This window comes from Nasonia vitripennis, chromosome 1 (genome assembly GCF_009193385.2).
Source record: "Nasonia vitripennis strain AsymCx chromosome 1, Nvit_psr_1.1, whole genome shotgun sequence".
Lineage (NCBI taxonomy): Eukaryota > Metazoa > Arthropoda > Insecta > Hymenoptera > Pteromalidae > Nasonia > Nasonia vitripennis.
In genome coordinates this window covers 22,815,586-22,832,563 of record NC_045757.1, presented here as the reverse complement: position 1 = coordinate 22,832,563, position 16,978 = coordinate 22,815,586, and the positions used below count along the sequence as shown (strand labels likewise).

At 34.6% G+C, this 16,978-nt stretch overlaps 2 protein-coding genes across 4 annotated transcripts; one reads left to right on the top strand and one right to left on the bottom strand.

Moving 5' to 3' along the window:
- The first annotated feature begins 67 nt into the window (after positions 1-67).
- On the top strand, positions 68-3,838 carry LOC100114031 (heat shock protein 60A). Of its 2 annotated transcripts, none has more exons than XM_003427885.5 (5): positions 68-230; positions 921-1,338; positions 1,430-2,016; positions 2,097-2,400; positions 2,480-3,838. In XM_003427885.5, exons 2-5 carry the CDS (start codon positions 921-923, stop codon positions 2,887-2,889), a joined length of 1,719 nt encoding a protein of 572 aa, XP_003427933.1. In that variant the 5' UTR covers positions 68-230; the 3' UTR covers positions 2,890-3,838. The 2 variants fall into 2 exon arrangements, with proteins under 2 accessions (XP_003427933.1, XP_001600045.1); XM_001599995.6 differs by lacking the exon at positions 68-230 and adding an exon at positions 370-501.
- Positions 3,839-5,092: 1,254 nt separating this feature from the next.
- On the bottom strand, positions 5,093-15,810 carry LOC100114755 (RNA-binding protein 33). Of its 2 annotated transcripts, XM_008215650.4 has the most exons (12): positions 15,712-15,810; positions 15,111-15,210; positions 11,992-12,695; positions 10,368-11,100; positions 10,100-10,250; positions 9,915-10,021; positions 9,650-9,829; positions 8,952-9,275; positions 8,721-8,874; positions 8,519-8,634; positions 7,140-7,607; positions 5,093-5,744 (listed from the first exon to the last, which is right to left on the bottom strand). In XM_008215650.4, exons 1-12 carry the CDS (start codon positions 15,720-15,722, stop codon positions 5,562-5,564), a joined length of 3,231 nt encoding a protein of 1,076 aa, XP_008213872.1. In that variant the 5' UTR covers positions 15,723-15,810; the 3' UTR covers positions 5,093-5,561. The 2 variants fall into 2 exon arrangements, with proteins under 2 accessions (XP_008213872.1, XP_001599677.2); XM_001599627.6 differs by having other exon boundaries at positions 10,100-11,100.
- Positions 15,811-16,978: the final 1,168 nt, after the last annotated feature.

Here is a 16,978-nt window from a genome sequence, read left to right as displayed (position 1 = left end):
ATACAGAGAAAGAGGGGAAGGAGAGAGAGAGAGAGAGAGAGAGAGAAACGCGCCCCATCCATGTGATATCGTCTCGCTCGCTCTCCTGCGTATACTTCTCTCGCTGGTCGCCGTCGCCGCTTTTCGTCTCCTCTCATTCCGCTCGCGCTCGACGTGCAACTCGCGCACACACACCGAGGATTTTTCAGGCTACTCGGCTCAGGCAGTGTCTCGAAAGCTCGGCAATCAAGGTAGGATCAACCAAGCTCATTTTGACCCTTGACTAGTACCGATTTTTCTATCAACCCACACGAGCCGGTGCTTGGATTTTTCCCTTATCATCGTTCGACTTGGCTTTGAGGCGCAAGTTCTCGCGGTCAAACCAGGGCAAACCCGCATGCCAGCGTTCGATTCCCGAACCGTTCGTTTGTTGTTTTTTTTCTCGCCCTTGCAGAACCCAAGATTATAATTCTCCTCCTTGTCGTCCCGGTTCTTCTGCCCCACAGGACTTTTGAGAAAAAGGTTCGGAAATCGAGCTCGCGCGACGACGTACATCTCGCCACGCGGTGCGCGCTTTACATAACCGCGCTTCGTGCTCGCGGCTCGCCACCGGCATCGAGCTGCCAGCGGGTCAGCGACGAGCACCTTCCTCTCGTATTTTTTCTCGATATTTCTCTATAATTCGCGCACATTTTTCTCAACTACTTGCAACCTCAACTAATGACATTTTTGCGATCTGTCATTCTTGTTTATTAAAACGATATTTGAACGGCGTTTTATCGTCGTACGTGGGGCAAAATTGCAAGACTTGATTATGTAAACTATATTAATATTTCTCGTTTATCTTGGTGAACATTAACGCGAGTTCTTGAAAATAAGCCTAGCCACTAATTTTCTACAAATTTCATTCGTTCTCTCACGTTGTATCCTAATAATTTCAGATGTTCAGACTACCAACAGTTCTCCGCAGCGCTGCTCTGCGTCAGATGCAGCTTCAGTCACGCAGCTATGCCAAAGACGTTCGCTTTGGAGCTGAAGTGCGGGCACTCATGCTCCAAGGAGTAGATGTATTGGCTGATGCGGTTGCTGTCACTATGGGCCCCAAGGGACGCAATGTCATTTTGGAGCAGAGCTGGGGTAGCCCAAAGATCACCAAGGATGGTGTTACTGTAGCCAAGGGTGTGGAACTGAAGGACAAGTTCCAGAACATTGGAGCAAAATTGGTGCAAGATGTTGCCAACAACACCAACGAAGAAGCTGGAGATGGAACAACCACTGCCACTGTTCTGGCCAGAGCCATCGCCAAGGAAGGCTTTGAAAAGATCAGCAAGGGTGCCAATCCTGTTGAGATTAGGCGTGGTATGTATTTGGCATGAGTCAGTCAAAATAAATTTAAAAGTTCATCACTTAAGTGAAAATGACATTTTGTTTTTAATAACTTTTTAAATAGGTGTAATGATGGCTGTTGACAAAGTCAAGGAAGAGCTCAAGGCTTTGAGCAAACCTGTTACTACACCGGAAGAAATTGCACAGGTCGCAACTATTTCTGCTAATGGCGACACTGCTATTGGCAACCTTATTTCTGATGCAATGAAGAAAGTTGGAAAGGAGGGAGTCATCACTGTTAAAGATGGCAAGACTTTGATCGATGAATTGGAAGTTATCGAGGGTATGAAGTTTGACCGTGGATACATCTCGCCTTACTTCATCAACTCTTCCAAGGGAGCTAAAGTAGAATTCCAGGATGCTCTGATCTTGTTCAGTGAGAAAAAGATTTCATCTGTTCAGAGCATCATCCCTGCTTTGGAGCTCGCCAACTCCCAACGTAAACCACTTGTCATTGTTGCCGAGGACATTGATGGTGAAGCTCTTTCAACCTTGGTTGTGAACCGTTTGAAGATTGGATTGCAAGTAGCCGCTGTGAAGGCACCAGGTTTTGGTGACAACAGGAAAGCTACCCTGCAAGATATGGCAATCGCTACTGGCGGTATTGTTTTCGGAGATGACGCTAACTTGATCAAAATCGAAGACGTCCAGGTATGACAATATTCGACATGTCTGCATGTACATTAAATATAGTGTAATAATTGAAATTGAATCTAATCCTTTTGTTACAGCCTAGTGATTTGGGACAAGTTGGAGAAGTGCTTATCACGAAAGACGACACATTGCTTCTGAAAGGCAAAGGAAAGAAGACCGATATCGACAGAAGAGCCGACCAACTCAGAGATCAGATCGAAAATACGACATCAGATTATGAAAAGGAGAAATTGCAAGAACGATTGGCTAGGCTTGCATCTGGGGTAGCAGTTCTCAGAGTAGGAGGAAGCAGCGAGGTCGAAGTGAACGAGAAGAAAGACCGAGTCCACGATGCCCTCAATGCTACTCGCGCTGCCGTTGAAGAGGGCATTGTTCCCGGAGGTAACATCTCGAATTGTATTGAATAATTGATAAATAATTGATAAAACATTATTGAATATGAATTTTTGTATTTTATCAGGTGGTACTGCTCTCTTGAGGTGTGCTCCATCCCTGAAATCTCTGCATCCAGCAAATGAAGATCAGAAGACTGGTATCAACATCGTAGCTAATGCTCTTCGCATGCCATGCCTGCAAATTGCCCAGAACGCTGGGGTTGATGGCAGTGTCGTTGTCGCCAAGGTCTCTGAAGGCAAACTTGGGTATGACGCTATGAACAACGAGTACGTAGATATGATCGAGAAGGGTATCATCGACCCGACTAAAGTCGTCCGCACAGCTCTCACCGATGCCGCTGGAGTCGCCTCGCTCTTGACGACCGCCGAAGCAGTGGTTACTGAGCTGCCAAAGGAGGACCCACCAATGCCAGGTGGTGGTATGGGTGGAATGGGTGGCATGGGAGGAATGGGTGGCATGGGCGGTATGATGTAAGCGAGCCGTGTTTCTATAGTGTGCTCAAAGACTGACATTTAACAAAAGTCGCCGTCGTCGCCATTTCAACGCGAACAACACACACCGGATATATCAGCCAGGGCCAAGCGAATATTTGGTTTACCATGGACATTAGCATCCTCTAGATTTTTATAATTGAGTAAATCCCTTTCGAGTTTTTCCCTTGCACGAGTTTTTCCTTTGAATCGATTGGTTTTGTAAATAAAAAACTCCTTTCTTCTTATTGAATAAAGCAGAGTAATGCAATGAATATGCAGGAAATCTTTTGTAATGCGGTTATAAAAGTTACCATAAGGTATCTTATTCTACTTGACTAAAGGATGCTAATGTTTGTGCCAGCATCAAGTTAAAGAGTTAACATTGTACAAGTTTAACGGCAGCATTGTTAATGCAAGTACGTAAAAATGCTACTTTACCTTGTGTTCAAACAATCTTTTTTTACATCCTTTTGACACAATGGTAGATGCGTGATTACTTTTATTAATTACGTAAAAACAAACATAACGAACAAGTTGGCCATAATATTAGCACAAAACGCATTGCATTTTGAATCTGTCATATAAACTAATGCGTACCAGTGTTCAATGGTCTTCAAAATACTACGGCTTGAAAAAATTCAAATTTAAAATTTATCATTTCTGTCGATAAGCTCTACATATTTTATGAATTGGTTACAGCCAAATCGAGATAGTTGAATAAAGATACAAATAAAAAGTGACGTACTTTTTATAATATTAATTAAAATTATGAGTATCTCACGCCGTGCATTTGAAAAACGTTGCCTCAACCAGTGAACGAGTGAATCATCCTGTTAAGAATGCAAGAGTGTAAAAATGTTGAAGTGTGCTAGAGTTCTGTTACTTTTTGTAAACAATAATGTTTATTTTCACTTTTAGTCTAAATAAAAATATGTTTAAATTAAACGAAATCTGTGGTCATTTTCTAATTTTCGAAGAGGTCCGAAAGTCTATCTAAATCTTGATATCGCGCCACAACACAGCAGACGACAAACAAACTAATGATCTTATAACAAATAATAAAGACTATAGTATACATTTGCATTTCTCACAGCGAAGTCTGGTACTTTCGCATTTCTCGCGTTGAAGACTAACACTCCCGCCGCGGAAACTAGTACATTTGGCTTTCCAGCATCGTAGAAAAATACAAAATTTTAATAAAAATTTTAAACTTAAAAATTGGAAGTTTTAAAATTTTAAAATTTGATAATTTTCAAAATTTTGATGGATTTTGGAATTCTTTATGATGTTGGAAAGCCTAGTTGAAAATGTACGAGAAAATCCACGCTAACGTGCCAAATGTTCTGTATCCTCCGACGCAAAAGTACGAAATGTGCTAGTCTTTGCGGCGAATCTTAAACGTACGACTCTTGGTAGAGAAATTCAAATGTACTAGTTTTCGTTATAAGAGCGACGATATAGTTTCCCCGTAATGTAATTATCTATCATTTTACAAAGTTTGTATATAAGCTATTCTACGAGAAATCGGACACTTTACGTCGCACCTTCAAACCGTATGCTAACAAAAAGTTACAGGCCAATTACTAATTACCAAAAATAGCCTTTATTGCGTCCCGGGTAATTTACTGCTATAAATGCCTGAAAAGCCAGAATATTTACTTTTTGTCAGATTTTCGCATTATCGACGATTTTTACCCTATTTTAAATTGCTTGCAACTTTTGATAGAGATGGTTGTTTTCAACGATTTTTTTTAAATTCAAGATCTCGGGTTAAGCTGTCTATTCCTGCCGGTAAAAGTACTTAACGCTCGCTCGACCAGGTAATAAATTACCCAGGGCGCAATAAAGGCTATGTTTTGGCAATTAGTATAAATGGCGCGTAACTTTTTGTTGGCATAGGGTTCGGAGGTGCTACCAGCCATGTTTTTTACATTCTGTATGTCAGAAACGCATGTAAAAAACTTGGTCTGATTCGCGTGCCCTCAAAATTGCAAGAGCTCGATTTTTCAACCATAAAGTTCCGACTTTTCGTAGAATGACTCATATATTTGTATGACAGATTCATAGGAAGGGATCTTAACAATATGCAAATAATAATTTACGCAAAAAATGAATAGTAATAATTACTAAAAAAAAAAAGATTTTTTAATTAGAAATTATCTTGGTAATTGGAGTGCTTAGGATACATTAATCAGGCAGTCAAATATATTCTCAGTTAATTTTTTATTATAGTCATTTTTTAAAATAAAATGATAAATTATAAAAAAAGAATGTACATTGTATTACAATAATTCACATACAGTTGCATTCATGTATGAAAGAATCCTATGCTAGGTTTATAAGGCATATGAAAATTGCACATGCCATAATTTGTGAATTTTTACAACAGCCGCGTTACAGCTCGTTTTGTTTTTTATTTTACAGATCATTACAATATATATATATATAATTATTTATTTTACGTATTTTCTCTTGAACGAAAAAAGTATTACTAGTGCCTTTTTAGCACATGCTTAAATTAATAATAGCAATTGTTATGTAATAATATATACAAACATACTTAAATATATTTTAAGGAAATTGTGTTTATCCTTAACAGAACTAATTACACTTTATTTGTCAGCTCATTCACCACTAATGTTTTTCACATTACATTTGGGGCTCAATTTTTTTTTAATCCTTTGTTATATTCTTGACAAGCGCCGTTGATACTTTGGCAGCTGCAGTTTGAGGTACCAGCTGAACTTTGATGAGCGATAGATCCAGCATTTTACGCTGATACTTTTTGTGAAAGACCATCGCAGCGGACTGTGTCTTAAAGACGATCGTGGCATTACCATCGCCCATTTTTATACTCTACAACATGAACAACAGACAAAAAACACATATTACCACTTGACTCCATCACTCGTTTATTCAAACTCATTTAATGCATATAAAATTAGAAACAATCTACAAATGAAATGGTCAGTTAAATATTAACAGATTATATGTACAAAATCGAAACTTCAATGTCTACAAACAGCAATTTTTAATTGTTCCGCAGGCATTAGATAAAACGCGTATAGTAAGCTGCATATAAAGCAATAAATATCAAGATAGTAAGATATTTTTTGATGAGTTACATTGATCCTACGATATTATTGCATATCGCCGAGAATTTTTGTGCAACCCAAAATTCAATTTAAACAAACTTGTGGAAAGATTTTTTTTTAATATCTTCAATTACAATAAGATAATCGGCAATAGTAAAATTTACATGTATTCGCAAATAAAAATATGTATGAGATAATAATCGTTTTTTTTTCTTTGAAAAACATGTACAATCAAGAAAGTAGAAAAGTAAAAATTATGCATGCATAGTACAATCACTACAATGAACAGTAAAAAGTGTCTATCAATAATTAAATAAGCTATAAAATGCAATCACTATTAATAATAACCACAAAGAACAAATCAAATGCTATTAATATTTTATATATATATATATATATATATATATATATATATATATATATATATATATATATATATATATATATACGCGCGCACACACACACTCACACACACATTTAAACATGCAACTACTGTTAAAACAAAATTAACATATCTCTATAGATAGCATACAAAATATTTTGGCATAAAATTAATACATGCTTTGAGCATTTTAGACTTGATAAAGTATTATTACACGAAATTAATTAGATGTAAAAACATTCAAGACTATACACCAATAAACAATCATGCTGATAAATTATTTAAAAAATGTTGCAAAGGTTCAAATAATCTTATAAAAATAAATTCAAACATGGAATTTTCACATGAATTATTATTTAAACAAATTTCAAGCTTCACAAACTTGGTATAAAAGCATGACTTAGTTGTTTGTAAATGGTAACTTCTAGTTTAATTGACTCGACAAATATTTTTATCTTTATTTTTAATATTAACAATAAAATAGAGAAGTAAATCATTGTCTACAAAAGATTTTTGATGTATTGATGAAATTCAATGAATAACAACGCAATGAAGCGATCGCTTTTTGTAAAAAACAAGCAAAGAAAATACTGAAAAGCTCAATTCTACGCTTTTGCATTTGTAGATTCACAAGAACCCTGTAGTACTAAATGAGTAGCGTAAAGCGGATGCAATAGATACAATAAAGCAACTCGACATGAAAGTGCGCATATATCGTTTCTAACGATTATAATGTTGCGATACAAGTTCATTTTTTTATGTAAAGATAGTCACCTCGATACTGCCGATTCCTTGGCACATACGACGTATCTGCGCTTCAGTGGTACTGGCGGCCAGATTATCGACTTTGACGATGTTAGATTTAACAATCTTCTTGACTTCTTGCACTGGTACCTTGTGTACTACGATCCTCTGACATTGCTGTTGCTGCTGTTGTTCTTGGGAACCAATCTGCTTATGTTGTTGCGTGCTTTGAACGACGATTCTCTGGGAATTAGTAAGTAACTGTCTTATTTGACCGAGTTGACGATTGGCAGTTGCTGCCTGAACCATTGAAGCTTTCTGAGAATTTTGTGCGCTGCTACTTTTTTGAAGCACAGACTTCTGAGCGTTTTTCGTTTTATTCAGAACAATTCGCGATAAAAGTTCCCTCTTGCCTCCATCATCGTCATCATCGTCGTCGATGAGTTTTGGCTGTTTAGCTGGCAATGCTCTGACCACCCGCACAGCAGGTACTTTTTCCTATAACAAATGGAATAATATTCGTATATATTTTTTCCTAGAAAAGAAAATAAGGATTCGAAACAGAATTAGCTGAATTCATATTTGAAAAAATCAAACAACAAATAGCCAAGAAAATATATTGCGTTTTTACCTAAATATATGAAGGTATTAAGTGTGTATTTAAAATACACGATAAACACTTTCCCAGTACTAATCCAATTCAATTACTAATATAATTCAACTAATTCTGATTTTATATACATGGTGTAATCATTGAATAACATGGCCTAAATTCACCAATACCAAATACACAAATACACAAAAAAACTTCTAATACAATCTAAATAATAAAAACTTATGCCAAATTCATGAGTACAATTATAACTATTTACGTCGAGTATTTTAAATAAATAATTGCCTAAAGGAAAAAAGGGGGAAACAAAATTTATTTAAAAACACAAGTTTTATTCAAATAAATAAAAAATATACAATTAAAATCAACTTGGTGCAAAAATGCGCGTCATAACTTTAAAGTTATATTTCATTCGTAGGTACGGGAGTAGGAATTTAAGGAACAATCGCAAATGTATAACAATCACTTTGTTTTTCAGTTAAAAACAGGATCACACTCAGTGTACAAAAACACTTTTTTCAAAGGATAAAATGGCAGTGAAAATATACGCTAGGTAAAATAAATTCTAATTAATAAAGCTCTATTTATAAATCTATTAGAATATATAGCGTAAATTTTGCAAAATATACAAGAAAATATAAACTTTATAAAATTCCTTTAAAAATGTTGAATATAATGACTAATTTTAGTCATTTAAAACAAAATTCAACTAGTAAAAACTTTTGGGTTCCCAGCAATGGAACCCAATTTGCAGATCTACAGAAGTTAGAGAAGTAAGAGATACTTTTTGCTATACCTCTGTAGACTGCATATTTATTAGTCTGCCACGTCCTCTAACACTTGCAAGACTAATTTTCCCTTTAGTATTTTCCTTTACAATCGTAGCAAGTGGCGTTTCCTGCTTTGGATTTTCTGCAAATAATAATATTTTTGTTTAGTAAAAGATTTTTTTTCCTTTAAATTTCTATATTTTTTAAATTTTGTATATATTCTCATACCTGCACTACTATCAACTGGAGTTTGTAAATTTTGTTTCTCCATTGCAGCCAATTTTCGACGATTTTCCTTTTCCCTGAGGATCTTTTCTCGAAGCCGTTTTTGTTCCTCCATCTTCTTTCTATATTCTCTCATTTCTGGATCTATATCTTCTTCCTAGAATACCAAAATTTTGTAAAACTAGAGTAGTTGATTAAAATTTATTAAGAAAGCGGATATAATTATTTATGTACCTTTTTTGCAGGTTTTTCAACTGGTTTTTCAACACTTTGAATATGCTTTACACTTGGCCTTAGTCGCTTTGGACTACATTCTTTTGTACTCCTCTCTATGACCTCATCAACTCGCCTTTTTTGCAATATTCCATGTGATTCTCGACTTGGTGAGCTGACACATTTAGAATTTTCTGCCTTTTGAGAGCCCAATTTTGATGTACCATGGTCATGATTTTCATTTCGATGACCATGATTTGGTGAAGAAGCATAATTCTTTTGTTCATTTCGCAACCTCGGAGATGAATCTCTTTCCCGATATGAATCACGGGAATTTCGGTGATCCTGTTTCGCAATTCCGATTCATTAAATTATACAAGCTTGAATTTATATCTAAAAGGATTCTATTTCGCGTTCTTGTACCATTATTTTTAATTATTATCCAGGTACACTATTTTTATTTAATAACAAATTTTTAAAATAACATTGAAAATCATGGTACATTGAGTGGTTATTCATACAAACAAAATAAAAATGCGTGTTTTTATTAAACTCAATAAAATATTTAGATCGTGAACTGCATTTTAATAAACTTACAGCGTGATAATTCTTTGTATATTATATATTTTGCTTACTGTTTTTCTTAAAATTGTGTTAAAACAAACAGCTTTTTATTTTGTCATTGAATAATTAATTTGATTTGATTTTAAGTAACTTACCTCTGAATGACTTTCCCTATGGGACCACTGACTGTCTGATTTATATTTATTGTCGTAACTGTTATATTTACTATCTTTAGAATAACTATTATCTGGAGAGTATGATCTGCGAGAATTTGAATTTTGAGATCTCTGTGTTTTAGTTTCTTGCCAAACATCAGAAAAGTACGAATATGGATCCTGCATAAAAAAAATTGTATTTTAATAATAATATATTTTTATTCTAATGCATAATTGATTCAAAAGAAGGAAAGAAAATACTCACATCGCTCTTTGCTTGCTGATTATTGGAGCGACTTTCGCGAGAAGAAGCACTTGTAGCATTTCTCAATGCTTCAACAAATTTGTCCGCTGGATCTTGAGAGGTTTTTGCTAAAAATAATGCGATAGTTTATTATGAATGATAGAAAGCAAAATTAGAGATTAATAAACCGAAAAATTCTTATTTACCTTCGGATTTTGACTGGTTCCCTCTAAAATGAGGATTGATCAATATTTTATGTCCGGTTGGTAGAGCTGGAACATTAGGGATGCTTGGAACACCCGGAACATTCGTAATAAGAATCTGCTGCGACGTAGTCTGCGTGAGGGGTCGTGTGATCTGAGGTACATTATTGTTAAATTGACTAACTGGTGGATTGTTGTATGAATTTCTAGCATCAAACGGAGGATGTCCTTCAAATTGCGGATCCGGAAATGGTATCCTATTTTCGTATACCTGTTGACTAGGAGTAGCGTTCGGATGATTTTGATGAGGTGCGGGTTGACTGGGAGCTGGAGGTCGTCCAAAGCCTGGAGTTGGAGGCATTCCTTGACTAACAGGTATCATGGGACCTTGATTTCCTCCTTGACCAGATATCATTGGTAGTGGTGGGCCCTGGTTGCCTGGATGCGGCCCTCTTTCAGGCATATGCATCACGTGGTTCGGAAACATTCCTTGGTTTGGTCCAAATGGAGGCTGATTAGGCGGGCAGTTATAGGCAGGGCCAGGACCAGGTGGACCCGATAGATTAGGTGGGCCAGGCATACCAGGAGGATGTCCTGATGGACCTGGATGACCTGGTGGATGACCAGGTATACCTGGAGGGCCAGGAGGGTGAGCTGGAGCCCCTGGGTGACCTGGAGGTCCAGTCGGTGGACCTCGTGGCCCATAATCTACTCTAGGAGGATTCATCCTTGGACCCTGTGGTCTCATTGGCTCTTGAAACTGGTTAGGTAGCATAGGTAGCCGAGGATCAGCAAAGTGAGGATGTCCTGGCATAGGACCATTTGGCATAGGATGGTGATATTGAGGTTGAACTTGAGTATTGTGGTGCTGATACATTTGATGATGTTGTTGAATTGGTACATTATTAGATGGTCCTGGTTGAAATGAGGGCCGGTTTTCCAGTAGGGGTGCTCTGAATGGTGACTGCTGATTTGATGATGAAGAAGGATGTCCATGATGATATCTAGAAAAACAAATTTTTAAATAATATTGAAGGGCAAGAAAAAATAGATTAAATCATAATTCAGTATGCAAACTAAGGGTGTGCGAGATCGTATCGAGACAAGATCTTGACCCAAAGCGACATTTCTCAACAAGGACCATAATTTTAATAAAAGTTGTTTAACAAAAGAAATTAGGAAAAAATACTACTCTTATGACACTTTTGAGAAATAAACATGGTACTTATAATTTACTTAAACAAACATTTTTATTCATGCCTCAACTATAATAGTCACTTTATTGACTTGAAAAACAAGACTTAAGTGTCTTCCTATTCTTCTGTATATATTACTCTTACAAATAAAGGAATAAATAAAGAACTATTTCCTTGATAACTCAATAGGTGTATAACAATGTGGCAACAATTAAGTCGTGAATAAAATTCTATACAAGAGTAAAGTTGATTATTCCATCGTAAATAGTAAACCCACTCGCGGAAATAATCTATGTCTTTACTCCTTTGTTGCATATATTTGTACTATTCTTGTACGTTGACCGTATAAATGTATTGGATGCCGAGAAAGTATTTAGCAGAAATCACCTGAAGTCTTTTGATACTATCACGCTTGACATTTATGTATTTCGCGTTGTGATCCGATCAAAATATGCAACAAGCGTATCAATGTATTTAAAGGCCAAGAAACAAGATTTGAGCTGAAAATACATTTTATCGTTAAAAAGTGAGATTTCGATTCTGAGACAAGATTTTGGTCCGAGTTCTTTTCCTCGAGATGAGATCGAGATTTTTCGATTCGATTCGCTGTCTTGCACCCCCGTAATATAAACTATTCTAATATATAATAATAATTCATCATAAAATAAAAATATTTTTTAAAAAAGATAAATATTGTACCTTCCAGATTGATGTGAATCATATCTTCCACCGTTTCTGCCTCTGAGATTTCTTCTATCACCTCTCTCACTTCGGTCACCTCTATCACCTCTATCGCCTCTATCACCTCGATCTCCTCTTTCACTTCGGTCTCTATCACCTCTATCACTCCTTTCTCTATCACATCGATCACTTCTGTCCCCTCTTTCACTTCTATCACGACCTCTATAATGAGTTCTATGCTGTTCCGCTGTTACAACATTTTCAAGAGAATCTGGTATATCATGATTCATTTTTGGTGGAATCATGACTCTCTCGCTCTGAAATCGGTTTCTTCGTTCCTTGGCTTCTTCACAATCATCATCTTCCATTCCTTGGCCATTTCTAACAAAAGAGTCTCGGTGGCTATTTGACTTCTCCCTGAGTTTTTCCCGTAAATCAACTTTTGGTCGAGTAACAGGTATATCAGGCTCTTCTTCTGAATGGTGTTCTGAATGATGATCTTGACTCTCGTGAGTAACAACTTGTTTTGTTTGTTCATGTGCAGATACACTCTCTTTATATTCCTTTGGGTGCAACTCAACTTCCTGAGGCCTGTCATTTTTGCTCTTGGACTGTACATTTTCTTCTTCTGCTTCCAAATCATCAAGTGCATCGGTAACTCCCAGGTCCAGTACATCATCTGTTTCTTCTTCTCCTTTATTTATAGACGGCTGCTGGGGTAACTAAATTGCGAACATTGGTATGAAAATATCGTATGCAATACGGGCATCGATTTTAAGTTATCCTTAATAGCTATAATTACATTCTAAATCTATAAAACCATTAGAATTTACTGGGTTCATAAGAACACAAACCCTGTACTCTGATCTTATACCAAAGAATAAAATTATTTGGATTTTATTTTTGTCATGAACTAATATTTTTTACTATAATGCAGCAAAGTGATCGATAACATATTGATGTATAAGTACTCAGTATATTTTAAAACAGCTCATTAATTATTCCCACTTCATTTGTAACACCACACAGCATTTTTCTCAAAATACAACAAAAAATTAAATTTTAATTTTTTTTACACTTGAACAATTAATTTTGAAATATTGTAGCCAAGTTAATAAAAAAACTATTTGCAATGTATAATAAGATTTGCATAATGTGAAATTAAATAATCACAAATTAGAAAATTGTTTACTTAATTAAATAAGTATTTCTATGAACCCCATTAAAAGTTTTTATATTATTAAAACACAAATACTATTGTATCGACATTTGGCTATTACAAGCTAACGCATTGATATATAATATCAGTACTTATTTAATTTAAAATTTGGTTCAGTAGCAATATTTTAACTTCTTTAATAGCAATAGAATAATTTGAATGGAAATTAAGTTATTGTTTGCATTATTTACAATAAAATTGGCAATCTTTTAGAAAACTATTCATACATTTTTATAATCAGGCATACATTTTTAGAAAACTAATATTAATATTATAATAAAATAAAAAAATGTTCCAATTAGGATTTTTTATAATTATAAAAATTAATAATCACAATTTTGTTTCATATTGCTATAGAACAAAATGATAAACAGATCGCAAATCACACAACTCTGTTATGCTAGTTGCTTGGAAATAGTAAAAATGTACCTAAATCGCTTCATACAATAAACAGATGCTAGAAGAGAATATCACTAATACCTATGCTGATTTACAAAGTATGCATTATGATAGTGAAATTGTAAGCATACAGCATCGGAATTACAAATGTGATAGTTAAATGACTTGTTGTACTTTTTAAAATTTAATAATTAAAATAAAAAAATATTATGTATAGTTGAGCTTATTTTAATAATAAACAACATACTTGTTTATAAACATTCAATTTGCATGTTAGAATTCAAGAAAATTATTAAAAAATAAGAAAATGACTGCTATGTAACAATATAATACCTAGCAGAATAAATAATTATTTCATAATATTATTGGATGATTAAATGAATGAGTAATTTGCTAGCAAATGTTACAACAAACCATTTAGCAATATTTACAATAATATTATCCAGTAGCTATGTAACAAAGTACATTGCACAAAAAATAAAAACAGCTGTATATAAAGAATTAAAATATGGTCACCAGATCTAAATACATTTCAAAATTTTGTAATTTTATAAAACTACTGAAGTTTATAGTGAAAATAAAATATATTAACACTGTTTAAAAGTAAAGATTTTGTTACGCTTATGCAAAGGAAAGAAAATTTATCAATAAAAAATTTCTTATCACCAAGTTTAAAGTAAAGTAACAAGTTTTTTTTTAAAAAAGTTCATATGCAACAAGCATAATTAAAGTGGATTTAAAAAAAATTGGTTTGATTTTCATTGGACAAAACAACTTATTTAATAATTTTCTTTCCTCTGTGATTCCATCTTTTTCTCCTCTCAAATACTATTTCATATCACGCTTGGTGGTAACGCATGATCTACTAATTTCGTTATAAAGGCTCACAGTATTTAGGAATACTTTTTCAGGTTTGTTGAAATTCCTGATACCTTGTAGGATAGGGCTTGAGCAACTGGAACTCGTAAACTGGTTTCATATGTATTTTTTTCTTTTTTTTTAATTTTTTTTTGTATATTTTTTTTTTTTTTATAGTTTTATTATTTAATAACCAGTTTTAAGAGCGACATTATCTGAAGTTTGTTCATAAAAATAGTAATGTTTTTGTGACAGATCAGACCAGTCATGGATCAGCATGTAGGTCTATGCAACCTTGAACTCAAAAAATAACGTTTGAACAATGTAATCAGCAATTACAGCACGAGGGACAAAATTTCAACCTACATCGAAATTGAACAAGTGATTTAGTTTTCGTGCACCTAATCGACAAGGAGTCGACTTCGCAACAAGACACAAAGTTAGGAAAATTGGAATCATGCTCGAAAAATATATGTATATTAATATATGTGTATATATATATATATATATATATAGACTTATAACTAGTTGAGGTGATCGGATAGTATTTATCGTACGCTTACGCTAGAAATCATGGATTTTGTCAATAATAATTTATAAAAAGATTACAAATGTGCGGCATTAAGCGAACAAAAAAGTAATATGCCGCTTATACGCTCACCCTCTCGAATTCATAGTCATCGGCTAAAAGCGCTTCTTCCTCGTCGTTACCCAAGTCGTACTCTTCGTCTCCAAGATCTTCGTCCAACAAGGTATCGTCACTGCGCAAAAATCCGGAAAGATGCATTTTACAGATGAACACGGCAAAGGTACATTAATGAAAGGTGGTGGACGGGGGGAGGGGGGGGCAGTCGTGACAAGCGGAAGTATCGTGTTACAGATTTCTACAGGGGAAGGAATATAAGAGCAAAAAAGCTATCGCGGCAACTCGTCACTCACGCGTTAAATATCTGAGCATTCACGGATGCAAACTCAGAATAAACATACGTTTGTGATCGACGAGGACTAGCATCAGCTACTGTGTGTCTCCAAGTATGTATTGTACGCACAGATGCTAACTACGTCATCGTCCCCAAAGCGACTACTTCGCTAACCTTCACTCAGCACACAACAAACGCGGAGACCCAATTTTGGTTATTACGGACGAGCTGCCGCACAAATTATGCCACCAAATCATATTTCGACACTTCCAGATTGTTTTTAATCAAGCTTATCAGATCGGGATGCTAATTTTATTTGTTAAAAGCCAAAAAAATACTCACTGATCTGACATCGTTCCAATCTACTTCGTCCCTCGCTTGCGTCTAAGCCTCGCTGGAGGGGGGAGTGGAGGGGATAGGGTCAAATCGATAACTCGACTCGGCACATTCCGTCATGCGTCGAGAGTTATATATCGATAATTCAAATTAGAGGCGGCAAGTGTGAATGTACATACCTATAATTCGTCGCTCCCTACAAAGACTAGCACAGTTAAAATTTTTAAACAAAAACTAGCACAACTCACGGTTTGCCGCGAAGACTAGCATTATATCACTTAAAATGTGAGTATTTTACGTTTTTATTAGCTTATTGGGTTAGTTAAGTTTATGAAAACCTTGGACGAAGACAGACAAACCTCAATAAGTTTTAAAAAGTTTCGGAAATTTCGAAAAAAGTGAACAATTTAAAAAAAAGTTTGTAAAAAACTATTGTATTTGGGAAAACAATTTTAAATTTGGTAAAAAGTTGTTAATTGTGAATATTTAAAAAATGTTCATTAGGGACATTTTCGCAAAAATCGGGAAATTTTTATAGAAATTCGTTGTTTAAAGTTTGAGTTGTGCTAGCCTTCGCGGGAAATTTTGAGTTGTGCTGGTCTAGCGTGCGTCAAAAATGAGTTGTGCTACTTATGACGGGAAATTTGAACAGTAGTGCTACTCTTCGTAGGGAGCGACGATATCAATTTTACAGCGAAAAGTAGCACAATTCAGATTTGCCGCGAAGACTAGCACAATTCAGGTTCTTTTTATAGGAAAAGATTCGTTATTTTTCAAATAAAAACAAATATTATTAAGGCAAAACTAATAAAATGGCAAGATTAATTAAATTGCCAAAATATTTTTTTAAATTTTAATATTTTAAACATTTTTATAGGAAGTTTAAATTAATTAAAAAATTGTATTTCCTATAAAAATGTTTGAAATGTTAAAATTAAAAAATATTTCGATATGTACTACTCAGTTGGAAAAATTTGATCGCATATACTTTATCATGAGTACTTATATTGTATATGAATAGTTCATTTTCCAAAATTAAACATTTTTCGTAAAAAAATTTGAGGTTCGTTTGTATAGGAATTAATATAAATTTCAAATTTCTGTACTTCTTTGTCAATTTATAACGCTTATAATTGATAAGTATATACTTATATTTTGTTTTTTCGTCTTAGCTCTTTCTATACTTATCCATAATATATTTTAGTTTGAGAATATTTGTATCCACATTAACAAAACATTTACCAATAAAGGCCTATACTACTAAGTTTTGTTT